This window comes from Pongo abelii, chromosome 12 (genome assembly GCF_028885655.2).
Source record: "Pongo abelii isolate AG06213 chromosome 12, NHGRI_mPonAbe1-v2.0_pri, whole genome shotgun sequence".
Lineage (NCBI taxonomy): Eukaryota > Metazoa > Chordata > Mammalia > Primates > Hominidae > Pongo > Pongo abelii.
The window spans coordinates 30,454,955-30,481,110 of record NC_071997.2 but is presented as its reverse complement, the minus strand read 5'-3'; the positions used below and the strand labels follow the sequence as shown (position 1 = coordinate 30,481,110).

The window sequence follows — 26,156 nt, the reverse complement described above, 5'->3', positions numbered from 1 at the left end:
CTACTCAGGAGGCTGAGACAGGAGAATCACTTGAACCCGGGAGGTGGAGGTTGCAGTGAGCTGAGATCGTGCCACTGTACTCTAGCCTGGGCGACAACAGCGAGACTCCATCTCAAAATAAATAAATAAATAAATAAAAAAGTATTCAGCGTTTTCTGTATATTCATAGTATATTAAGAAACATCGCTGGGTGCAGTGGCTCACACCTGTAATCCCAGAACTTTGGGAGGTGGAGGCAGGTGGATCATCTGAGGTTAGGAGTTCGAGACCAGCCTCACCAACATGGCAAAACTCCGTCTCTACTAAAAATACAAAAAATTAGCCAGGTGTGGTGGTGTGCACCTGTAGTCTCAGCTACTCAGGAGGCTGAGGCACGAGAACCTGGGAGGTGGAGGTTGCAGTGAGCAGAGATCATGCACTGCACTCCAGCCTGGGCAACAGAACGAGACTCCGTCTCAATTAAAAAAAAAAAAAGAAAAGAAAAGAAATATCACCACATTTTCTAAAACATTTTAATCACTCCAATATATAACACACTAAATCATAAATCCCAGGTGAGTGTATGCATATTCATAAATTTTGCTGAATCTTACTTTATATTTTATTGGAGACAGGGTCTTGCTCTGTCACCAGGCTGAAGTGCAATGGTGCCATTATAGGTCTCTGCAGCCTTGACCTCCTAGGTTCAAATGATCCTCCCACCTCAGCCTTTGAGCAGCTGGGACCAGAGGCATGCATGCACCACCACACGTGGCTAATTTTTACATTTTTTGTAGAGATGGTGTCTCACCGTGTTGCTGAGGCTGGTCTTCAACTCCTGGCCTCAAGCTATCCTCCTGTCTCTGCCTTCCAGAAGTGCTGGGAATATAGGTGTGAGCCACCATGCCTGGCCTAACCTAGTATTTCATCCTCCTTAGCCTAACACTTTAGAATCCATTCCCATACACAGTTCTCAGCTTCTTTGCAACACATATTGGCAAGATTTTCCAGCTTTCGTGGTATATAATCTATTTCCATCCTCCTCTTCTCTGGCTGACCTTGCATTTCTTCTTCTGGGCTCTGTAGAGTTTATTCTTGTTATGGTTCTGGAGTCAATAAGGTGCATCAGGGGCAAGTTTGGAGAACAGGCATCCATGTGGGAGGCAAAGGCCCCAGTGAAGTCTTGAAAGGTCTTAGTGTGAGTGAAGGCTAATTTCCTTGCCACAGGGGAGGCGGGGCTACGTCTGTATACAAGGGAGCCTTGAGATTTGGGAATTCAGCTTTGTCTGTGTCTGTCCAAATGTTCCTATCACAAGTCTATGGTCCTACTCCTTCCCAATCAGTGTCCTAATCTTAGCAAGAGAACTTGCTGAGGTTGACCACTTAACCTTTGCCACAATTCTGTCATCTGTACAATTATATTTAGTATCTGAAGATGAACTTAGTCTGTCCTGTGCCTATCCCAGATAAATGGTTCTTTGAATTTCAGCATATCTGTACCTTAAAATGAGAATTTAATACTTCATGCTTATCTTTTCCATTGTTAAAAAACTCTCCAGGGCAGTCAGAAACATCCACTTCACTCTACAATCTTTATAATTATTACTGTTGCCATAGCAATCAAGTGCAACAGCAGCAAAAGCCTCCAAAGCTTTGTGGTCCATCTGCCCCTCACACTACTCCCAGTGCTAACTGGAGTAATCCTGCTGCCCCTCTATGCCACGGGTTACCAGCATCCCTTTTGTTCCCTATGCATGCATGAATCTGTGGGTAACCCAGCTAGAATCCCACAGTTGAGGAACTGCTTCCTGGGGTCACTCTGCTATCAGCCAGGGTCTTGGTAGGAAATGCAGTCCATCTCCGAGAGGTTGAAGAGACTTGCTGCTCAACAGCTGTGGGCAGAATTACAGAGGCAACTGGATTAATTTGCTAGGACGGCTGTAACAAAGTACGAGAAGCGAGGTAGCTTAAACAACAGAAATGTATTATCTCCCTGTTCTGGGAGCTAGACATCTGAGATCAAGGTTGTCGGCAGGGAAGGATCTGTTTCAGGCCCCTCTCCCGGCTTCTGGCAGTTCCTTGGCTTGTAGCAGCACAACTCTAATCTTATGGTGTTCTCCCTGTGGATTTGTCTTCCCAAATTCCCTCTTTTTATAAGGACACCAGTCATTATGGATTAGGGGCCACCCTAATAACCTGACATTAACGAATTACATTTGTAATCATCCTTTTTTCAGATAAGGTCACATTCTGAGTTGCTGGGAGTTAGGACCTCAACATATGAATTTGGGGAGACAGAAGTCAACCTGCAACACCATCAAGGGTGATGAACATGTAGAGATGAGCAACAGCGGGAAGTGGTTAGGGCTCTGCCAGATTTTCTCCATCCGCTCCTCCAGATCCCCTCTTCACCCTTCTCCACCTCGTTGTGTGCCTGGGAGGCTGACTGCCGCAGACTGCAGCCTGTGCCCCCTTGCCTCCTATTAGGCTTCTGTTTGACTTGGGTAATGGCACAGGCAGGAGCTTCGGAGGTGGCAGAGATAATAGAAACACAGTACCTCATAGTACCCTCCCATGCCTTCCCAATGACTTTCATATCCCTCTCCGTGCTTCTGTCATATTTAATATTTGTCAGATCAGAGCTGAATAATGTTTAAAACATGGGTGAATGTGTGTGAACCGTTTCAGAAGTTTTTGAACATTTAATAATAATGGCTGATGTTCACTGAGTACTTACTTTGTGTTCCAAGTACTTACTACAGTATGCTCTTGATAGTTCCTACAAGGCAGGCACTATGATTATCCTAATTTTATAGTTGAGTAAACTGAGGCTCATTGAGATTGGTATCTTGCCCAAGGTCAGGGTCACACAGCTAATTAGCAGCAGTTGCAGGATTCGATTTGGGGCTGTCAGCCACCAGAGGCTGCTCTAAACCACGAGGTCATCTGTGCTGATCCATTTACCAGACATGACCTCCCCTACTTGACCTCCTATCAAACTCATATTCAAGTTCTGATCTAGCAACAGCTGTTCTGTGGGGCTTTCTCAATTCCCTCCCCCAAGAACTGACCACGCGGTCTCCGCATTGCTCTCTGCTCACTGCCCCTCTGCGTGGGCTCCTGTTAGGAAGCCTACCGCTCTTTTCTGCCTCATTTTCCTACCTGTGAGTTCTTCAGGGCAGACAGGTCTCCGAGTTCATCTCTGCGATTCCCGGGCCTGGCAGTGTGTCTGCCCAGGAGGTGCCAGTGAATGTCTCTGGAAGGAATGTTTTCTTACCGTCCCTGACTGTTCTATATGTCCTGATGCACCCTCATGGTCCCGATTACCACTGACTTCCTTCCTCAGTTTCATTCAGAGGCTGTTAGTGGCTGCCAGTCCTGGACCATGCTCTCCCGGCTTCTGGGTGGGCGTTCCTGTCCCCCGCCCACAGGGTTCTTCTCCTCCAGGTCTGGTCAGGGTTTCTGAGCTGTTCCCTTCTGGGGCGCTTCCCTCAGTTCCCAGGCGTCCTGGGGGGTCGGGATTGACTTTACTTCCACTTTTCATTTCTGTCCTAGTTATCAGTCACGCTTCGTCAGGGATTCCTTTGTCAAAACCCCAGGGATGTTTTGATGGGGTTGTTCTTTTCTTCTTTTGCTAGGTAGGGTGTTGAATGTAACTGCCTCCCTGTGGAGATCGTTGGAGGTCCTCCAGCCTGCTCCAGGCCAGCCACCTTGTCTCTGCTTCCATAACATCCTTGAGGAAATACGCATTTAAAACCCGACCTCTACATTCCCTGTAGTTTCTCTTCACATCGCCTACTCCATATTTTCCAGCTTTTCAATTTCTCTCAGAACAAAGATTTTATTTCTGGGCAGGGCACCAACGGCGGTGACACTAATATCGGTACCTCCAGGCCACTTGAGGGACGTCCAGAGCTGAGTCTGGTCTGATGCTTTCTTTAGGATCCCAAACATCGCTGCCGCCTTCGCAGCGCCGTCGGATCCCTGGGGAGAGCATCCACAATGTGAACCAAGTATTAAAAACATTGGAATATAACTGTTTTTAGTTCTTATGCTATTTTTTGGTTATTTGTAATTTTTGTTGTTGTCGCTATTTTAAACCCAGCGCACTTAGGTTTTCTGGCGTGCATTCTGCCCCCCGCCCCCTCGGTGCGGAAAAATGCCCTTGGTGGGGCAACCTGCAGCTGCGAGAAGAAGGCTTTTTTTCCCTGTCCCTCCTCCACGTCTCAGGTCGAGGTCAGGGACCGCAGCTCTCCCGAGTTCCCCCTGGGAGCGCGGAGGGGCGGGAGGGAAGGAGCCTGGCGCAGGATTGGACTTCCTCCCTCCACTCCGGAACTGCGCGCCGGAGCGCCTGGGACGCGGAAACCCGGGAGGCGCCGCGGGAGCCGCGGGGTGGGGGCGGTCGGGGGCGGGGCCGGTGGCTGGGGCGGGGACAGGGGCGGGTGCGGGGCGGGGCCACGTGAGGGCTGCGCTGGGTGCGCGGGGCGAGCTGCGCCCGCTGCGCTCCGCGGGCTCTCAGAGCGCTGGGCACCGGCCGGGCTGTGGTACCCGCGCGCCGCCGTCGCCTTTCGAGCGGGCTCGGCTCACAGCGACCGGCGGCCGGGGAGATGTGAGCCGGGGCCGGCGGGCGTGGCCGGACCGCCGCGATGTGGCTCAAGCCCGAGGAGGTGCTGCTGAAGAACGCGCTGAAGCTCTGGGTGACCCAGAAGAGCAGCTGCTACTTCATCCTGCAGCGGCGCCGCGGGCACGGAGAGGGGGGCGGCCGCCTCACGGGTAAGGGGCGCGCCGGGGCGGGCGCGGCGGCCGGGCCCGGAGCCTCGCACCCCGCCGGGCCCGCGGCCCCCAGTCCCGGGCTGCGTCGCCAGAGGCGATTTTTTGGGAGACGCGGGGCCCGGACGGCCCTGCCGCGGGCTTGTTTTCCTTTTTTATGCGTTTCTCCCGCGGGCTCCCGTCGAGGTGGTGGTAGAGGGGCTCCCGGGCGCGTGCGTTTTCCGGGCGAGGCAGGTGTCTTCGCCGCCTGGCCCGGTGAGCTGGAGGCCGGACTCGGCTTGGGAATCGAAGGAGAAACGCCGGGTGGAGCGGGGCTGGAGGGAGCGGGGCCGCCCTGGAGCAGCGCGGCTGCTGTGCGGGGCCAGGTGACAGCGGGGTGCGCCGGGCCGGCCCGGACTCGGCCATCTGGAGGCGCCGGAGGCTCCAGGTGGTGTCGCGGCTGGGGGCGCGCGGCGATGCGCGCGGGGCGCAGCTCTTGGAGGCCGCGGTGAGCGGGGACTGTCTCCACGCCCGGAGGGGAAACTGAGGGTGGGCGAATCCCAAGCTCGTGATCTTAGTAGAGAAATTGAACAGGTCAGTTTTTTCCTCTTTCAGTGTCTTACAAGGAATGATAAGAAAAAAAACCCAGGGTCGTAAAGTTGATGAAAAAACAAAGCATTTTTTTTCTAAAAGTTATGTTCCAAAGCTCTTTGAAATTGACGCCAACTTGCAGTAGCTAGGACACCTGTTTAAACAGGTCAGTGAAGGAACAATTAGACTTTTTCATTTGTATCTAGGGGACCTATATTTTTCTTTCCAATTTTGGAATCTGAATAAAAGGGAGCTTAGATCTCCTGTCTCGTTCCTGTTCTACTGAGGAGAAGACAGAGGCCAGAGAGAGGTCAAAGGACCTAGGTTAGGTCCCCGGGTTAGTGGTTGGCGGCTCTTTCTGCTCTCAGACCAGTCTAGGGAAGGTCCTTTTGAGGTTGAGGCTTGTAGGAGATGTACTAACATGCCTGGAAACCACAGAACCAAGTGCAAAGGAACTGGCTTTTGCTGGACTTTAGCTTCTGAGAAAGCTGGCGGTTGGGTTTGTTAGAGGAGTGCAGACTTACACTGAGACCGGGTGAGTGGGTGGGAGTTGGCAGGTTGCTGCATGGAGGGAGCTGTAGGCAGCTGAGGGTTCCCCATGGAAGGGGCAGAGGGTAGTTAGGATTCTCGATGGAGGAGGATAGGTGTAGGGTGCTTTGGTAACCAGTGGTCCTGTTGAGTGGCAACAGGGACTCAACTTGGGCAACTTGGGCAGCACGTGGGCCTGCTCCAGGAGCTGTTTTGAGCTTTGGGGGAGGGAGTTGTGCAGGAGGCAGGGGCCGCAGTGGCCTTGTTGGGCCCTGTGACGCACCCTGGTGCTTAGTGCCCAGGCTCTCAGGAAATGGAGGTGGGTGGTGCCCTGGGAAGAGGCATCAGAGGCGAAGAGGCAGGAATTTGTCTTCTCTCCCTTTCTTTGAGGGCAGTGTATCTTTATTTATGGTGCATTTAGCAGGGTTCCTTGGTCTATAAATGTTTCATTTAGTAGAGAGTGAGGACAAGGCCTGAAGATTTGTGAAGTGAGAAACATAAGGACAGTTTGTCCCGTAAACACTCATTCATTCACTTTGTTCCGTGCACATATGTAGGATACTCTGTTCGCTGCTCTGGAAAGAGGCCCGAGAGCAGGCGGTGAGGGCCGGCTACCCTCAGCCGATTCACCATCTAGTTAGTGGGTGAGATGGTTCCAGACACGGAGGGCAGAGCTGGCCATAGGATGCCTGGTCGGGCTTCAAGCCCGCTTCCTGTCCAGAGGGTTTCTGACTCTGTTGTCCAGAGTCTCTCTGTGATGAACTCAGTGAATTCCCTCCCTGTTTCATTCCAAAATCAAGCAGGTCCCATATTAATATTATACCTGTGGCCCTGGCATTCCTTGATATTTACTTTGGTTTGGACTTCCTGTGAATGTGCAGAATTTTCTTACGCTTAAAGGCAACAAGATCGACCATAAAAAGGGAAAAGTCTACAAAAAGAGGATACTTGATGTATTTCTTGGAGACCCTGTTGATTGTGAAAAGGATGATGTGTGCAGCCAGACACTTTACCTTTGAGCATTTAGCTGGGAAGCCAATGCCGATGAAGCAGTGCTGACCTGCCACGTGTGCTGTGGGGGGCTGGTCTTCATGGGGCCACTTAGGATTGTGGTAAAGTCAAGACCCCTGGGACACAGGGCAGCTCTGTGGTGGTGGCGGTTTTTGGAAAATGTGCAATTCTAATGTGGCAGATTGTTAGCAATTTAAGAGTTTAAAACCTAGATTGAGTTTATGAAACGAATGGGGGCTACAGTGATACACATTCTGGCAGGTTGTAGACTTTTGTTTGGAGGGAAGCAAGCAGTGGTGGCCTAAGGGGGATTGGAAGTAAAATGTAATAGAGCAGTAATCAATAAACATCTCTGTTCCTTTATTGTGATGCTGAATTTGTATTAGTAGGAGTTTAGACAGAGGAGATCTGGTGGTTGAAGTAATCTTAATTGCCTAACTTCAGAAATACTATCAGCTTTTGTTTCCTTGAGGATTAAAATCGGCCCTCCTGCTTACATACATGCATAATACATGCTCTCTCTCTCTCTTTCTCTCTCCCTCTCTTCACATTTCCAGGTTTATTTTTCTCCATAGTTCCTTCTCACTTTCTCTTACAATATATCAATTTATTTTTTTCATTGCTAAATTGCCTATTCGATGAGGGCAGGTATTTACCTGTGATAGTACCCAGCATATATGTTCAGGAAACATTTGTAGGATGAATGGATGGGTGACTGTATGCATGGGTGATGGATCCCACTCTTTTCTTAGAAGTTGGGTGGGAGTAGAGGCCCAGCGTTTTGGACTGATTGCCTGGAACAGGAACAACCCCTGTCTCTTCTCAGCTTCCTGTTTACCTGGCAGTCTGACCATTATGGAAAGCTGGAGGGGTGTGGGTGGGAAACACAGTTGTTTCCTCCAGTCTTTTTTTGTAGCTCCCTCTTTTGAGGGGGATGGATCATCACACTAACTTCTCTGGTAGCCAGAAAGGGCGGGCACAGATGTGGCTGCCGTTGTTACCTCCTGGGCTCTGAGCACTGCTAGTGAGGTGCCCATCCTTTCCTCACCTTAGAGCATAGCATGGCAGAATTCAGGATTATGAGATGTTTCCAAACTTCTGCTTGCAGAAGTGATATTGCTACTCTGGAAAGGAAGTAAAGTTATACAGTGTTCACTTTGATACAGTCTCCAACCTCTCCTAACAAGTTCAGCCAGCTCTGGGAGAACAAAGAGCCGGAGATGTTAGCATGTGGGAAAGAGACTGTGCAGAGAAAGAACACACAACATTGCTGCCCTCTCTCCCAGGGTCTCTGAAGCACTTCAAGTGAGTGGGATAATAAGGAACTTAAATAGCTCAAGAGCAAAAAAACCTAATAACCGGATTGAAAAATGAGCAAAAGACGTTAATAGACATTTTTCAGAAGAAGACATACAGATGGCTAACAGGTACATCAAACATGCCCAGCATCACTAATCATCAGGGAAAGGCACATCAAAACCCCAAGGAAATACCGCACTCCAGTTAGAATGGCTATTACTTGTTTATTTAATTCATGTTTTTCTTAGAATGGCTATTATTGAAAAGACAAAGGAAAAACGTGTTGGTGAGGATATGCAGAAAAGGGAACACTCACATACTTGGTAGGATTGTAAGTTAATATAGCCACTATGGAAGACAGTATGGAGGGTCTTCAAAAAACTGAAAATGTAGCTGCTGCATGATCCTGCCATCCCGCTACTGGGTATATATTCGAAGGAAATGAAATCAGTATGTTGAAGAGATACCTGCATTCCTGTATTTATTGCATCACTATTTACAATAGCCAAGATATGGAATCGACCTCAGTGTCCCAACAAGAGATAAATAAACAAAATGTGAGATATATACAACAGAACACTATTCAACTATATGAAAGAATGAAATCCTATCATTTGCGACAACATGGTCTCGAACTCTTGACCTCAAGCAATCCTCCCGCCTCGGCCTCGGCCTCTCAGAGCACTGGGATTACAGGTGTGAGCCACCGTGCCTGGCACATTTGCAACAACATGGATGAACCTGGAAGAGGACATCGTGTTAAGTGAAATAAGCCAGACACAGAAAGACAAATACTGCATGATCCTACTTATATGTGTAATCTTAAAAAGTTGGTATTATAAAAGCAGAGAGTAGAACAGTGGTTACCAGGATGGGAGAAGATGGATGGGGAGAGGTTGGTCAACAGGTACAGAGTTACAGTTAGATGGGAGAAGCAAGTTCTGCTGTTTTCTTGCACAGTAGGGTGACTGTGGTGGTACCGTATATTACACAATAGCTATGAGAATGAGAAGCTTTTGAATGTTCTCACCACAAAGAAATGATAATTGCATGAGGTGATGGATATGCTAACTACCCGAATTGGATAATTATGTAACATATATGAGTATTGAAACATCAAATTGTATCCCATAAATATGTACAATTACAGTGTGATAATTAAAAAATAGTGAGTGGAATAAACATTACTCTAAAGACCAAATGTCACCACCCAGCTGTGCCCTCTAACGGATTTGATTTTTCAGTGTTTTATTGCGTGTATCCCTCTATAATCTTGCAATTCTTCTCTTAAATTGGCTGACAATTTAAAAGTTGTAATTTGAAAAAATATTAATGTTTTCTGCTTTGCAACATGGTTACCTTAAGCCTCTGTTCCTGTCATTGCATTTGTAGTAGTGATGGGCTGATTCCCTAAACAGTTAGGGTGAAGGGAGGAAGTATGGTATAGTGAAAAATAGTGTAAAATACAACCTTTGGAGTCAAGGTAAGTAAGTCTGTTCATTAAGAATCTGGACTGAGAGGCTTTGAGTTAGTTTATCCAGTTTCTTTGAGCCTTAGTTACAACTCAGCCTTAAGAAAGGGACAATAATGAATCTTACTTTGGAGGGTTAGAAACTGTTTTCCACAGCAGCAGTACCATTTTTCATTCCCACCAGCAATGCATAATGGTTATGATTAAAATAAGGCTTAAAATTAAAATAAACAGTATACATCAAGGGCTTAATTGTGCTTGGCACCTAGTAGATTTGACAGAAGAAAAGCAAAGTACAATTTTAAAAAACTGAATAATGAAGGCTTCTGAGAATAAAGGTGTAAAAACATTTGCATTGTAGTGAAGGACATAAGAAACATTCATTTATCTGTTAGTGCAGTATTTAATATGTGTAATTAAAAGATGAAATATTTAAATAACAGCTTGGGCCAAGAATTGCTCAAGAGAAAGGTGTTTTTATAGGATTTGGGCACACGGTGGCTACTCTCACCACATTAAATCGTAGTAAGTAAAGGGAGCTTCACCTTGTTTCAAATGTTGAGAGTGAGTGCTCATGCTGTGCCTCCAGTGAATCACCTACTGCCTTTGGAAGAGTGTCTTAATGACTGGGGGAGGTGAAACTGACAGGCTAAGGATTCACGTGGGGTTACAAAGCTTGCTCAGAAGGACTCTTATCAGAAGGTTGGAAACTGATGAAGTCCAGCATGGATGTTGCATTTCTTGGCTAGTCTGTCTGAGGTTGGCTGGAGTCCTGCTCATATAGCTGAATTTGTTGGCGAATTTTGTCTCCTCCAACAGTGAAAGTCTTTGACTCAACAGGGCAGCCTGTTGCATTCTATGGAAGTCCCAGATGTTGGCTCCAGAGTCTTACGTGCTTTGGTATTTTTTCTTAAAAGCACAATAGGGAAGAAACCACAAGTAAAGGAAGTAGTTTGATTTTAGGATCATAAATCTGAAAAATTAAGTTAAATAACTGATATATCTTTAGGGGCCGATAATCTATTAATAAAAGCGTTGAGGTTTCCAAGAGTTGCATTTAGTGAGAGCATAATAAAGGCAGTGTATTTGTAGTGAGATAATCAAACAAGGCACGGACTGTGTCACTCCAGGAGATAATATAAGGTACAAATTGTGCAGGCGGTGGGATACTGGAGGGTGGCCTTTTCCGCCTAATTGGAACTCCTTAGGAAGAGCTGACAATTATTGAGAGGCTGGTAGCTTGTAAAGAATTCATTTACTAGCAGTGAAGGCAGAAGGATTTTATGATCTTGACTCCACATTCTAGGTGGCACTGGATAAAGGAGGAATTTATTTATTTTTATTTTTTAATTTTTATTTTTGGAGACGGAGTCTCGCTCTGTTGCCCAGGCTGGAGTGCAGTGGCGTGATTTCGGCTCACTGCAACCTCCGCCTCCTGGGTTCAAGCGATTCTCCTGCCTCAGCTTCCTGAGTAGCTGGGACTACAGGCGCGCACCACCACACCCGGCTAATTTTTTGTATTTTAGTAGAGACAGGGTTTCACCATTGTTGCCCAGGCTTGTCTCGAACTCCTGAGCTCAGGCAATCCGCCCGCCTAGGCCTTCCAAAGTGCTAGGATTACAGGCGTGAGCCACCGCGCCCAGCCAAGAGGAATTTATTTAAAATGAAAGTAAATTTGGTAATTCTTTCAGCATGGATTTTTTCCCCCTATTTTAAAAACTTACATCAATGGTATTAAAAAGCAGCCATGAGCCTATTTTAATCACTGCTGGGGGTTGCAGGCGCTGCCCCTGAACTGCCTCTTGGGTTGCCTCTCTTCGCCCTTCTGCTCTTAAGCACAGACCCTGCAGCATGTTGGCACTTTTCTCTCCCAGGCCCCTCATGGCTGTCTCCTCCTCCACCCCCAAGCATCTGGCTAATTCTTGTGAACCTTTGGGGCTCCGCCTGAGCTCCACTTCCTGGAGATGTACCTGACTCTTCCCCTACTCCCACCACTGTAGTCATGGAGAGGCGTTTTGAGGCTTTGTTGTTTAGGGTGAACCAGATCCTGAGCTCCAGGAGGGAGGTCATAGGTCTGTGCCCCTCTCTCCTGTGCCTTTAGTGCTGATGGTTCTTGTCACCAGAGCACTCTTGATAAATATTTGTGAAATACATGGATGTAGACGTCAAGTAGTACAATCTTGAGGAGATCAAGTACAAACTTCATGTAGATGTCATGTAGGAGATATCAAGTTGTACATATCAAGTAAAATGGATAGATGTGAGCCTGTGCAGTTGAGAAGTGTTTTGTGTTTATCATCCTGGAAATGGAAATTATGTAGAATGCAGGAATAAATAATAGAGTGTTGTTCTTAACTGTCTTACACCAGCGCTGTGTGCTGTAAGGACTAGGTAGCTTGTGGCTGAACCAGCTTAGCTGTTAGGACTACCTATTGATGCCGGGCGAGGGGGCTCACGCCTGTAGTCCTAGCACTTTGGGAGCCGAGGTGGGTGGATTGCTTGAGCCCAGGAGTTTAAGACCAGCCTGGGCAACATAGCAAAATCCTGACTCTACCAAAAAATACAGAAAATTAGCCAAGTATGGTGACGTGTGCCTGTAGTCCCAGCTACTTGGGAGGCTGAGGTGAGAGAATCACCTGAGCCCTGGAGGTTGAGGCTGCAGTGAACTGTGATCACACCACTGCACTCCAGCCTGGGCATTGGAGTGAGACCCTCTCATGGGGTTGGGGGTGGGGGGAAGAACTACCTATTGGTAACCTTGATGTAAATGATTCCACACAGAACCAGACTTATTCCTCTAGTGTATCACCAGCCAACAAACACATATGTATGAATTTGAGTCATCCATATTCTTTAACATTTGGTGAATCTTTCATTCTACTGGATTTTATTATTTTCCTGCTTCCTGCTTTTTACTTAAAAAAAAAGGAAAGGTGGCTGGGCGTGGTGGCTCACATCTGTAATCCCAGCACTTTTGGAGGCCGAGGTGGGCAGATCACAAGGTCAGGAGTTCGAGACCAGCCTGGCCATCATGGTGAAACCCCGTCTCTACTAAAAATACAAAACTAAGCTGGATGTGGTGGCGGGCACCTGTAATCCCAGCCACTTGGGAGGCTGAGGCAGGAGAACCATTTGAACCCAGGAGGCGGAGGTTGCAGTGAGCCGAGATCTCGCCATTGCACTCCACTCTGGGTGACAGGGTGAGAGTCCGTCTCAAGAAAAAAAAAAAAAAAAAGGAAAGGAAAGAAAAATCAACAATAAAATAAACAGTGCCTTAATAAGATATCCTTATGAAAAGGTTCTGCATCTTGTGGTTTGTTTTTTAGTTATGAACTTTTCGGTGTGCATAAGAGTATTTAAGGTAAGTTGTAGGTAATGGAGCAAACACTATATATCTACCACCTGTAAGTAAAAAAATAAGAGTATATCCTATGCCTGAGAGACCCCTTCTGTGTTTTCCTGATTACATTTCCCTCCCTTCCTTGCAGGCACCACTACCCTGGATTATGTGTTAATACTGACTTGCTTTCCTTTATAGTTTTAACACATTTATACGTATTCCTAATCAATACATAGTTTAGTTTTGTGTGTTTTTGTAACTTTATTACAAAGTATACTTTTATTCATACTTTATGTATTTTTCTGTCACTTGACCACCCTGCCCCCTGCATTATGTTTTTCTCACTTTGACCCATGGTAGCCGCCATAGTTCATTCATTTTCATGGATGTGTAGTAATCCATTGAGTGAATATATTATTATTTATTCATTCTCCTGTCCGTGGATATTTGGGTTGTAGTTGTTTTAGTAGATAAAGCTGCTGTGAACATTTTCCTATAGTGTTCACACAGGTATACATTTCTCTAGAGAATATTTCTATGAGTGACCTTGTTGGGTGTATCCATCAGGATGAGTTAGGTTATGCTGCAGTAACAAACACCCCGACACATAAATTTATTTCTCCGTCATGCTGTATATTCAATGTGGGTCAGCAAGGGTCTTTTCTGAGGGAGAACTGGGACTTTTGTGAACAGCCCTAATACTGGGTCATAGCTATGTGTATTTTCAACCTTTCTAGATAATTCCAAATTGTTTCCAAGCAGAGCATGGTGATACATGCCTGTAATCCCATCTACTTGGGAGGCTGAGGCAGGTGGATTGCTTGAACCCAGGATTTTAAGTCCAGCATGGGCAACATAGTGAGACCACTGTCTCTAAGAAAAAACTTCCCACAGTGGTACATCCTTGCTAATGCTTGATATTGTCAGAGATGTTACTTTTTGCCAATCTGGTAGGTATATACATAGTATCTTAGAACCACTAAGCTACTATTTCTCATTATTACTAATAGGGATGAGAATATTTTTATGTGTTCATTAAGTATTTGTTTTTCCTTCTGAGAAATACTTGAGTCTTTTGCTCATTTTTTCTGTTGGCTTATCTTTTTCTTTAGTTTTTTTATGAGCCGTGTGTGTGTGTATGTGTGTGTGTGTGTGTGTGTGTGCCTTCATGTGTGGTTTTTCTGTATTCTTTTTCGATTGTATGTATTTTTTTTAAAGTCAGGCTTTTTATTTTCATTGTAGGTTTTTTGAAGAGCTCACGTTGTTAATTTTCGTGCAGTCAGATGTATCAGTCTTTTCCCTTTTGTTTTAATTAATTAATTTACCTAGACCTTTTCTGGCAAGATCTTTTTCCTTCAGTTCTTTTTGTTACTTGTTTAAGAAGAGCTGCTTGGAGGGGAATCTCTAAGATGATGGTGAAGGGAAATCCTGAGATGTCAGTGAGAACCTCTCTTCTTCCCTCCTCCAACCCAGTGTTCAGTCCAGACTGGAGCCTGGCAGGAGGCTGCAGGACAACTTCTGGGAGAAGAGAAAGTGATAGACTGTGCAGTGTGTTTGCACATATTGAATGAAGATCTGCACATCAGGGGAGAATTTGTGGATAGATTATTCATAGATGGAAAGCTGAGTAAGCCAGAAATTTTGGGATAGTTGTTAATTCCAGGGAAAATAAAAAGTTGTATAGGGTGGAAAAAGTATTGTAGTTTTGCTGCAAAACTCAGCTCTTGTTAATGTTTTTGTAGTTATAATAATGTAAATATTGACTCACGATCTAACTGAAATTATTGCATAACTGGGGTGTGAGTGTTGGGTGGCGGGTGGCAGTCAATGAAAGGGAGCTAAAGCCTCCACTTCTGAAAGTTGACAGCTAATGCCTACAGTAAATATCCAAGAAGTAGGCTGGGCATGGTGGCTCACGCCTGTAATCCTAGCACTTTGGGAGGCTGAGGTGGGTGAATCACCTGAGGTCGGAGGTTTGAGACCAGCCTGGCCAACGTAGTGAAACCTCATCTTTACTAAAAATACAAAAATTAGCCGGGCATGGTGGCGCGTCCCTGTAATCCCAGCTACTCAGGAGGCTGAGATAGGAGAATTGCTTGAACCTGGGAGACGGAGGTTGCAGTGAGCTGAGATTGTGCCATTGCACTCCAGCCTGAGCGACAAGAGTGAAACTCTGTCTCAAAAAAAAAAAAAAAAAAAAGTAATATAGGTGTGTTATTTGGAGATGCGAAGGTGGATACAAAAATAATCCATTAAGAGTTGGAAGAGGTTGCCTTTGGGGACTTGGTAAGTGGGAGCAGCAAGGAATAAGGGGACTGTTTGTGTTTCTCATGAGCCTTGCAGAATTATATGCTGATTGACACGCACCTGTAACGTTGATATAATGCAGACAGAATCTAAACTCAGGGAGAGCTTGGCATTTTTTCTGGTGGGCAACTCTGTTTGGGTAATGGCAATCAGGAAGGCATTGAAGCTGTGTCCCCTCATTGCCCAGGGGCCGTGATTTTCCCCGGATGCCTGTGTGTCAGCTATTTGTACTGTCTGTGCTATATTTAGCCTTCAAAATGTCTAGCATGCGTGGGGTGTGTCATTTTACAGAAGCTTTTAAAACTATTTTCAGAAATGCATCTAATTTAGTCAGGTACTTTTATTTGAAATTAAAGATATCTATTCTGGATTTTATTCCCTCTCTCAATAGAGGAAATAGGTTTAGAGTTGCAAGCGCATGATCTTTGTCTTCTTTCTCAACTTTAAAGAGGGGTTCTGTGACCATAACCCACTCTTTATAGGGTCTCCGTTTATTAATCTGCAAAACAGTAGCAATGATTGCATAAAAATAATGAAAGTTTTTGCTGTGGGGGAGGTTTTATGCTTCAAACTGTTATGTTTTCTAGATATGTTGGTTAAATCAATGAAATTACTTGTAGATAAAGCAGCAGAAAGAAACCCAAAGAGCATTTTATTTAGCAGTGCCAGGCCCTGTGCTGTCATGCAGCTTATAGTCTGGAGAGGTGGGGTTTGTAGTTGTGGTCATGGGGTGATACTAAGCCACGAAACACTGAGTTATCAATAGTGGTGAGTGCTAGGGGATGTGAGAGAGAATAAGAAGGAAATGAATTTGGGTTGAAACATCAGGGATCTGTCTCTGAGGAGCTATGATCTCCACTGAGACCTGCATGGTGTGCAGGAGGGTGGTAGCTGGTGAGAAGTTGGGAAAAGAGCCGTCTGAGCAGAGGAAATGGCATGTGCAAAGGTCCTGAGGCCTCAAAGAGTCTGTTTTGGACAAGTTAAGTGTGGGATACTTGGGAGTTGTCTAGAAAGGCCTGTAGAGGAGGAAAGGGCAGAGGGGACTGAGGCATGGGCAAGGGGCAGGAGGGCCTCAGCAGTGTATTTTCCCTGAAGACAGGAGGAGGTGTATATCAGAAGGAAGGAGGGGTCTGCTCTGCATTGCAGTATGGAAAAGGCTAGGAAGACCTCGGAGACCTCGGAGACCTCAGCCACAGCAGCTTGGATGCAGGGAGATGTGGCGTGGGAGCGGGCTGGAGACTGCAGGGTGGTGAGGAGGCAGGGATGGCAGATGAAGGCAGCTCTCTCAAGGTGGGATGTGGTGGTGTTTTTTTTTTTTTTTGGATATGTATTTATTATTTGTCAATGAATGGAGTCTCTGTTGAATGCTGGATCCACAAATGTTGTAGATTTGGGGCCGAGCTGCTGGGTCTTGAGACGGGCCGGGGAAAGATTTGAATAGGTCGAGGGAGTAGTTCACCTCATCTAGGTGAGGGAAGCTCAGGAGCCAGTTCCGGAAGAATGTTGTTTTAGAAATGGGGTTAGTACTCACTACTGAAAAAAAAAAATACGTGGAAGAATCTGTCTCTCACTACCTGTGACATATTAAGAAATGTATTTACCGTTTGGCCTCTGCTTCTTGTTCCTGGCACAGAGCTCCTAATCCTTTGGAATTTCCTGGGTGATGGGAGCATCTTTTGTTCTAATGAGGTGACTCTTGGTGGGCTCCTGGGTGGAGACTGGTCACCAGCAAGAACAGATTTGAAACTTGGGGATTTCAGCCCCAGCTCCATCCTCTGGGAAGGAGCAGGGACTGGAGATTAATGATCAGTCATGCTCAGGTGGTGGTGGTGAAGCCACCTTAAGAATCCCTGGACTCTGGGGTTTGGGGAGCTCCAGGGCTGCTGAACACATGGAGGATAGCCCACCCAGAGAGGGCACAGAAGTGCCACATCCCCTCCGATACACCCCGTCCTGTGTATCTCTTCATCTGGCTGTCTTCTGTATCCTTGATCATATTCTTTATTATGTAATAAGTTGGGAAATGTGTTTCTGTGAGCCATCCCAGCAAGTTATCAAACCTGAGGATGGGGTTATGGGAACCCCTGACTTGTAGCTGGTTGGTCAGAAGTGCAGGTGACAGCCTTGGGCTTGTGACTGGTGTCTGAAATGGGGCCGGTCTCGTGGGACCGAGCCTTTTTTTTTTAAATTAATTAATTAATTAATTAATTTATTTATTATTATACTTTAAGTTTTAGGGTACATGTGCACAATGTGCAGGTTAGTTACATATGTATACATGTGCCATGCTGGTGCTCTGCACCCACTAACTCGTCATTTAGCGTTAGGTATATCTCCCAATGCTATCCCTCCCCACTCCCCCCACCCCACAACAGTCCCCAGAGTGTGATGTTCCCCTTCCTGTGTCCGTGTGTTCTCATTGTTCAATTCCCACCTATGAGTGAGAATATGCGGTGTTTGGTTTTTTGTCCTTGCAATAGTTTACTGAGAATGATGATTTCCAATTTCATCCATGTCCCTATAAAGGACATGAACTCATCATTTTTTATGGCTGCATAATATTCCGTGGTGTATATGTGCCACATTTTCTTAATCCGGTCTATCATTGTTGGACATTTGGGTTGGTTCCGAGTCTTTGCTATTGTGAATAATGCGGCAATAAACATACGTGTGCATGTGTCTTTATAGCAGCATGATTTGTAGTCCTTTGGGTATATACCCAGTAATGGGATGGCTGGGTCAAATGGTATTTCTAGTTCTAGATCCCTGAGGAATCGCCACACTGACTTCCACAATGGTTGAACTAGTTTGCAGTCCCACCAGCAGTGTAAAAGTGTTCGTATTTCTCCACATCCTCTCCAGCACCTGTTGTTTCCTGACTTTTGAATGATTGCCATTCTAACTGGTGTGAGATGGCATCTCATTGTGGTCTTGATTTGCATTTCTCTGATGCCAAGCCTTTAACCTGCACTAATTCCAGGTAGTTAGTGTCAGAATTGAATGGAATTGTAGAACACCCAGGTGGTGTCTGGAGAGTTGGAGAATTGGTTGGTATGGGAAAACTCCCCATACATTTAGTGTCACAAATGTGAATAGTAAAGGATAATGTTTTTTTCTTTTACCACCAAAACAATTAACTAATTTAAATGGAAGCTGATATGGTTTGGATCTGTGTCCCCACCCAATTTTCATTGCAAATTGTAATCCCCAGTGTTGGAGGTGGGGCCTGGTGGGAGGTGATTGGATCATGAGGGTGGATTTCCCCTTTGGTGCTGTTCTCCTGAGAGAGATCTCCCAAGGTCTGGTTCTTTAAAAGTGTGTAGCACCTTCCTCCTCTCCTTCTTCCTCCTGCTCTGGTCGTACGAAGATGCCTGCTCTCACTTTGCCTTCCGCCATGAGTAAAAACTCCCTGAGGCCTCTCCAAGCCATGCTTCCTGTACAGCCTGTGGAACTGTGAGCCAATTCAACCTCTTTTCTTTATAAATTACCCAGTCTCGGGTATTTCTTTATAGCAGTAAGAGAATGAACTCATACAGAACCCAAGTCTGTTGGCTTAGCACTATACAGTGATGTTTTCACCTGGCAAAAAGAGTTATTTGAGGAGACTGTGGCAGCTTAAAAATGTAATGTTACTGGTTTGGCATTTCATGTCACATGGAGCCTGCATGTAGGATGCCCCTGTACTGTCTTGTCTGGGGTAAATGCTGGTAGGAATCTGATGTGGCTCCACTCAGTGTGTTTCTCAGCTTAGATGTATTTAGTATTTTGTTGGAAATAATACTGTCAGGATAAAAAAAAATCTATTTCCAGAAGGACAATACAGATTAAAAGTCATTTAAAATCCCAGCACTTTGGGAGGCCAAGGCGGACGGATCACAAGGTCAGGAGATCGAGACCATCCTGGCTAAAGCAGTGAAACTCCGTCTCTACTAAAAATACAAAAAATTAGCTGGGTATGATGGTGGGTGCCTGTAGTCCCAGCTACTTGGGAGGCTGAGGCAGGAGAATGGCGTGAACCCAGGAGGCGGAACTTGCAGTGAGCCGAGATCGTGCCTCTGCAATCCAGCCTGGGCAAGAGTGCGAGACTCCGTCTCAGAAACGTGGTGGCTCATGCCTGTAATCCCAGCACTTTGGGAGGCTGGGGTGGGTGGATCACTGGAGGTCAGGAGTTCGACTCCAGCCTGACCAACATGGTGAAACTCCGTCTCTACTAAAAATACAAAAATTACCTGGGCGTGGTGGCACATGCCTGTAATCCCAGCTACTTGGGAGGCTGAGGCGATAGAATCACTTGAACCTGGGAGGCGGAGGTTGTGATGAGCCGAGATCACACCATTGCACTCCAGCCTGGGCGACAAAAGCCAAACTGTCTCAAAAAAAAAAAAAAAAAAAAAAGAGTTAGCCTAGTGATGAATGGTTTAGAAGCAGCTTCTGGGCTTTCTTACTTGAAAAACGTGTTTGCTTGACAGAAACACTTTAAAAAGGTGTAAACAGCATTGCGCAGCCTCAGATGGAGATGTAGGTATTTTACCCACCATGGGAGCATAGTTAAATGGGTTCTGAGTATCTGTTATATTGCTGTTTTGTTATTATAATTAAAAATAAATGTGAAACGTAAGCAAGGCATTAAGACTGCTTACAGAATGTATAGCTCGTGATCGTCCATCATCAAGAATTCAGCCATGGCAAGGGTTTGGCTGGAGTGAAGGGTCAGACTGGATCTTCGTAAATCCAGTGTCCCAAAACTGTATGTATGCACAAGTGTGCATACTCGTGTGTTTTTATTTTAACCTGTAGCTTCCCTTAGGTTTTTGAGGTAAAGGAAGGCTTTGATGCTCACTTTGGCTCCAAATTGGACCATGTTTAATCCCAGTATTATGTAGCTGCCTGTTAATGTGGGGATTCGGTTCTCTCTCAGTCCTTTAGAACACCTGAGGCTGGGTAATTTCTAAAGAAAAGAATTTTATTTGGCTTGCAGGTCTGCAGGCAGTACAAGAATCATGGTCCTGGCATCTGCTTCTGGTGAGGCCTCAGGAAGCTTCCACTTGTGATGGGAGGTGAAGGGGAGCCCCCATGTACACAGATCACATGGTGAGGGTAGGGGGAGGTGCCAGGCTCTTTTTAACAATCAGTTCTTATAGGAACTAATAGAGTGAAAACTCACTCATTACCACCAAGACAGCATCAAGCCTTTTATGAAAGATCCGCCTCCATGGCCCAAACACTGCCCACCAGGCTCCACCTCAAACACTCAATATGAGGCCAGGCCAGTGGCTCACGCTGTAATCCCAGCACTTTGGGAGGCAGAGGCTGCCGGATCACTTAAGTCCAGGAGTTGGAGACCAGCCTAGGCAACATGGTGAAACCCTCTCTCTACAAAAAAATTAAAAAATTAGCCAGACGTGGTGATGCCTGCCTGTCGTCCCAGCTACTTGGGAGGCTGAGGTTGGAGGATCACTTGAGCTCTGCAGGCAGAGGCTGCAGTGAACCAAGCCAGGGTGACGGTGAGACCCTTCTCAAAAAAACAAAAACCAAAAAACTAAATTTCAGCATGAGACCTGTATTGGACAAACATCCAAACAAACCCAGGTTCCAAAATCAACATGAAGAACCAACATTGCTTGAGGGAAAAACGACTGCAGAAATCAGCAAACTACCCATCTTTTTGCAATCTGCTTATGTTATCAGGAGGGCCTGGGAAGTGAGGACCCCTAGAGACCTGGGGAATTCCAGCCCTTCCATGAACTCAGGCCAGGGCCTGTGCTCCCTGATGGTGGGCAGTTGGTTTGAATTGTTGTTCCCCACTCTGTGTTTGGACAGTGCATATCGCTGAATGTGATGAATTCACATGATCTGCTCCATAACGCCAACTGCCTCTCCACGTAGAGAATCTGAGGTGGCTTCACAGTCAGGTGAGGCCAGCAGTGATCACGCCTACATTTGGTATATTACATGGGGGATTGCTGTTAGGTGAGGTTGGTGGTGGCATTTTTTTTTAATTAGTTGAGCTACAATTCTGTTTTCTCTTGTTCAGATGGCTTATAACAAAAAGGTCTGTACTAAGAAGATGTTGTTTTGTCTTTCAACCTTTTGGTTGTCTTCATTTAGCCAAATAAAACATTTAGATTTGAGGAGAAAAGGGGTTGGAGAGCCTCTTGTAGAACTGGAAGGTTCTCTTTGACAAGATATGTATCTCACTGTAAAAACGACTTTTTCTTTTTTCTTGTTTCTTTTTTCTTTTTTTGAGACGGAGTCTCGCTCTGTCGCCCGGGCTGGAGTGCAGTGGCACGATCTCGGCTCACTGCAAGCTCTGCCTCTCGGATTCATGCCATTCTCCTGCCTCAGCCTCCAGAGTAGCTGGGACTACAGGCGCCCGCCACCACGCCCAGCTAATTTTTGTATTTTTAGTAGAGACAGGGTTTCACTATGTTGGCCAGGCTGGTCTTGAACTCCTGACCTGCTGATCCACCTTCCTCGGCCTCCCGAAGTGCTGAGATTACAGGCGTGAGCCACCGTGCCCAGCCAAAAATGGCTTTTTCTGTTTGGTTTTAACTTCATGTGCAACCTGGAAAGCCAGATTTCAACATTCTGTATTAATACCAAAAGTTAAGTTATGTTGTGGATTGAATGTGCCCCCCTGCCCCCTAAATTACTGTGTTGAAGCTGTGACCTCCAGTGTGACTATATTTGAAGATAGTGCCTGCAGGGAGGTAACTAAGGTTAACTGAAGTCATAAGGGCAGGGCCCTGATCCTATAGGGCTGTTCCCTTTATAAGAAGAGGGACAGTCACCAGAGAGCTTACACTCTCTGCCATGTGAGGACACTATAAGAAGGTGGCTGTCTGCAAGCCAAGAAGAGAACCCTCACTAGACATCACATTTGCTAGCCCCTTGATTTTGGACTTCCAGCCTCCAGAGCCATGAGAAAATAAACGTCTGCAGTTCAAGCCACTCAGTCTGTGGTATTTTGTTATAGCAGCCTGAGCTAAGACAAGTTAGAATCATATAATGTAATGTAAATTTGTTTACTTTCTTTGAATTAAAATTTATAAAGACTCTAACTTAGGCAAAGCCAGAGATCTGATTAGTATTGGGTGGTGCCTGAACATACTAAGACCCAAGACCAGACAGAGGCCCCAGAGGTTAGCATCCATTTCTTCCAGAAAGATCATTAGAAAGTCTGTGTGTGTGTGTGTGTGTGTGTGTGTGTGTGTGTGTGTGTGTGTGTGTGAGAGAGAGAGAGAGAGAGAGACAGAGACAGAGAGAGAGAGAGAAAGAGAAGAGAGGGAGTGCTAAGCTGTGAATATTTATGTCCCCCCTCCAAATTCATTGTTGAAATTCTAACCCTGATATGGTTTGGCCCTGTGTCCCCACACAAATCTCATCTCAAATTGTAATCCCCACATGTCGAGGGAGGGAGGTGATTGGATCATGGGGGTGGTTTTCCTCCATGCTGTTCTTGTGATAGTGAGTTCTCACAAGATCTGATGGTTTTATAAGTGTTAGATAGTTCCTCTTTCACACACGCTTTCTGTCCTGCTGTCTTGTGAAGAAGGTGCCTGCTTCCCCTTAGCCTTCCACCGTGATTGTAAGTTTCCTGCAGCCTCCCCAGCCATGCAGAGCTGTGAGTCAGTTAAACCTCTATCCTTTATTAATTGCCCAGTGTCAGGGAAGTTCTTTATATTAATAGCAGAGTGAAAATGGACTAATACAACCCCCTAAGATGATAGTACTGGAGGTAGATTCCTTGGAGGTGATTAGATTATGAGGGTGGAGCCTTCCTGATTGTGATTAGTGCTCTTAGAAAGAGACCCCAGAGAGCTCCCTCTCCCTATCCACCTCGTGAAGACACAGCATGAAGCCACCATCTGTGAACCCCCCTCACCAGACACCAAATCTGCTGGTGCCTTGATCTTGGATTTCCCACCTTCCAGAAGCATGGGAGGTAAATTTATGTTATTTATAAGGTATCCAGGTAGTGGAGATTTTGTTATAGCATCCCAAATGGACTAAGACAGGGAGAGAGGGAAGATGGAAAGAGGGGAGAGAGGGAGAGGGGAAGGGAGCGAATATCTCAGAGAGAGACTTGAATGGCGAATGGACTCACACAAAAAGAGATCATGATCCCAGAAGCATTTGGCAGTGCTCATTCTAATATGCTATGTGATTAATATTTCTATATGCATTTCTGAAAAGTTTTATTTAGAATCAGAATTGTCTAAGTTAGATAATTTTCTTATTGCTTACATTTTCAGAGAGATGTACTTTTTTTTTTTTTTTTTTTTTGAGATGGAGTCTCGCACTGTCACCCAGGCTGGAGTGCAGTGGCTCGATCTCAGCTCACTGCAACCTCCACCTCCCGGGTTCAAGCAATTCTCTTGCCTCAGCCTCCCAAGTAGCTGGGATTACAGGCGTCCGCCACCACGCCCAGCTAATTTGAGATGTACATTTTAAGTAAAAGCAAACTGTTAAAAATTTATAGAAACATCTATACATTTGAATAAGATAATCGTATTGCAGATATAAGAATATTTTTATTGCAAAGTAAAAACAGAAACAGTGGCTCACGCCTGTAATCCCAGCACTTTGGGAGGCTGAGGCAGGAGGATCACTTGGGCCCAGGAGTTCAAGACCAGCCTGGGCAACATAGGGAGACTCCATCTCTACAAAAAATTGAAAAACAAAAAATAAATTAGCCGGGCATGGTGGCATATCCCTGTAGTCCTAGTTACTTGGGAGGCCAAGGCGGGAAGATTGCTTGAGCCCAAGAGGTCGAGGCTGCAGTGAACTGTGTTTATGCCACTGCACTCCAGCCTGGGCTGCAGAGTGAGATCCTATCTCAAACAAAACAACCTGATCAAAATTGTCAAACACAAAACAGGGATGGGATGGGGATTTATGTCTTCAAAAATGTCAAAGTCATAGAAAGACAGGCTGTGTTTGGAAAAGTTCTTTATTAAAGGAGACTAAAAAGACACGGTAGCTCAATGTAATACGCCACCACAGAGTACATACTGTACTGGAGGGAGCAGGTGCTATAAAAGACATCATGGGGTCACCTGGCAGCTTGGGGATATGAAGGGTAGATACAGGTATACACGTGTAAAATCCACTGGAGTTGATGACTGCTCTTTTGTGTAAGACAGTGTCCCCATTCATAGGAATAGGCTTCCCCTCAAATGATTTAGAAAAGGGGTGTGTGTGTGTGTGTGTAATTATATCATATATCATATTGTATCATTATATTGAGAGGAAGAAATAGAAAAAGAAAAATAGCAAATGATACAGTGAATGGGGTAAGCTGCCCACAGCAGATGAATCTGAGTCTTGGCAGAGAGGGGATGAGTGTTCTCTGTCTTATTTTAGTTCTAGTTTTCCTTTAAGTTTGACTTTATTTCCAAATAAAAGGTGAAATGAACATGCAAATCCAGTTTATGTGTGAATCCGGAAGCACCCGTCTACTTTGATTGAAGTATTTTTAGTCCGTGTTAACAAAATGTAAAATATACCTATAACAATTTTTAAAAAACCCTTTAGGAAATTTCTGCAGAAAAATAACTTTATTGTAAGTCTGAAACTAACCACTCCCAGCTTTTCTTGTTGAACAACTATATTTGGAACCTTGTTTTTTTTCTTTTTTTTGAGACATAGTCTCGCTCTGTCGCCCAGGCTGGAGTGTCGTGTCACGATCTTGGCTCACCGCAAGCTCCGCCTCCCGGGTTCACGTCATTCTCCTGCCTCAGCCTCCTGAGTAGCTGGGACTACAGGCGTCCACCACCACGCCCAGCTAATCTTTTCGTATTTTTAGTAGAGATAGGGTTTCACCGTATTAGCCAGGATGGTCTCAATCTCCAGACCTCATGATCCAACCGCCTCAGCCTCCCAAAGTGCTGGGATTATAGGCGTGAGCCACCGCACCCGGCCAGAACCTTGTTTTTTTTTTGAGACGGAGTTTCGCTTTTGTTGCTCAGGCTGAACTGCAATAGCACGCTGGGCTCACTGCAACCTCTGCCTCCCGGGTTCAAGCGATTCTCCTGCCTCAGCCTCCCGAGTAGCTGGGATTACAGGCATGCACCACCATGCCCGGCTAATGTTGTATTTTTAGTAGAGATGGGGTTTCTCCTTGTTGGTCAGGCTGGTCACAAACTCCCGGCCTCAGGTGATCCACCCGCCTTTGCCTCCGAAAGTGCTGGGATTACAAGCGTGAGCCACCGTGCCTGGCCTGGAACCTCGTTTTTAAAGAGGTAAGGGAGCCGGGCTCAGTGACTTTTGCCCATAGTCTCAGCTACTTGGGAGGCTGAGGTGGGAGGATGACTTAAGGAGTTCAAGACCAGCCTGGACAACATAGCAAGACCCCATCTGTCTAAAAATAAATAAATAAATAACATAAAGAGGTGAGGTTTCCCAGGGGTCCTGGATGCCACAGCCAGCAGGGCAGGTTGTGTACTATTTCATGTGTATGAGGGTATTTTATCTAATCCCTTCCTAAAATTAAGTGATGACTTCAACACAGGAGTTTTTGATATAATGTGTATGTATTATTGCAGTGTTAGATTGGGGCTTGATTGTGGTCAATAACAGTTAGATATTAAGAGAATGAAGATCTTGGAAAAGAAGGCCATTCAACAGGTATTTACTGTGTGCTGCTAGGAGCCTGGCTCTTTCCCAGGCACCTGGATGTAGCAGTGAACAAAACTAGATCCTACCCTCGTGGAGCTTGAAGATTACTCTAGTGATTAATCTAGGGTTGGAATTCTCAAATATGCACCGCCAATCCTCCTAAATATGTCAGCCCGGGCATCATTTTAAACTTACTTCATTAAAACAGTTAGTGCTGTTTTCACTGAACCACAAAAAATTGACTCTTTGTAGCTCTTGCCC

The 26,156-nt window shown here is 45.7% G+C and overlaps 1 protein-coding gene and 1 long non-coding RNA gene across 5 annotated transcripts in view; one reads left to right on the top strand and one right to left on the bottom strand.

Annotated features, from left to right (window-relative positions):
• Positions 1–494: 494 nt before the first annotated feature.
• LOC103889582 (uncharacterized) lies at positions 495–4,366 on the bottom strand. Its single transcript, XR_008522262.2, has 2 exons — positions 3,142–4,366; positions 495–1,871 (listed from the first exon to the last, which is right to left on the bottom strand). It is a non-coding gene; the product is annotated as an uncharacterized LOC103889582 (long non-coding RNA).
• Positions 4,367–4,425: 59 nt separating this feature from the next.
• The window catches only part of TBC1D8 (TBC1 domain family member 8), a 142,700-nt gene continuing 120,969 nt past the window's right edge, over positions 4,426–26,156 (top strand). For 2 of the 4 annotated variants that reach the window (XM_024242238.3, XM_063713527.1), the window contains exon 1: positions 4,427–4,752. In XM_024242238.3, coding sequence (XP_024098006.2) covers positions 4,626–4,752 — 127 coding nt within the window. In that variant the 5' untranslated portion in view covers positions 4,427–4,625. Of the gene's footprint in view, positions 4,753–26,156 lie in introns of all 4 variants that reach the window. The other 2 variants (XM_024242239.3, XM_054547824.2) reach the window with 2 other exon arrangements.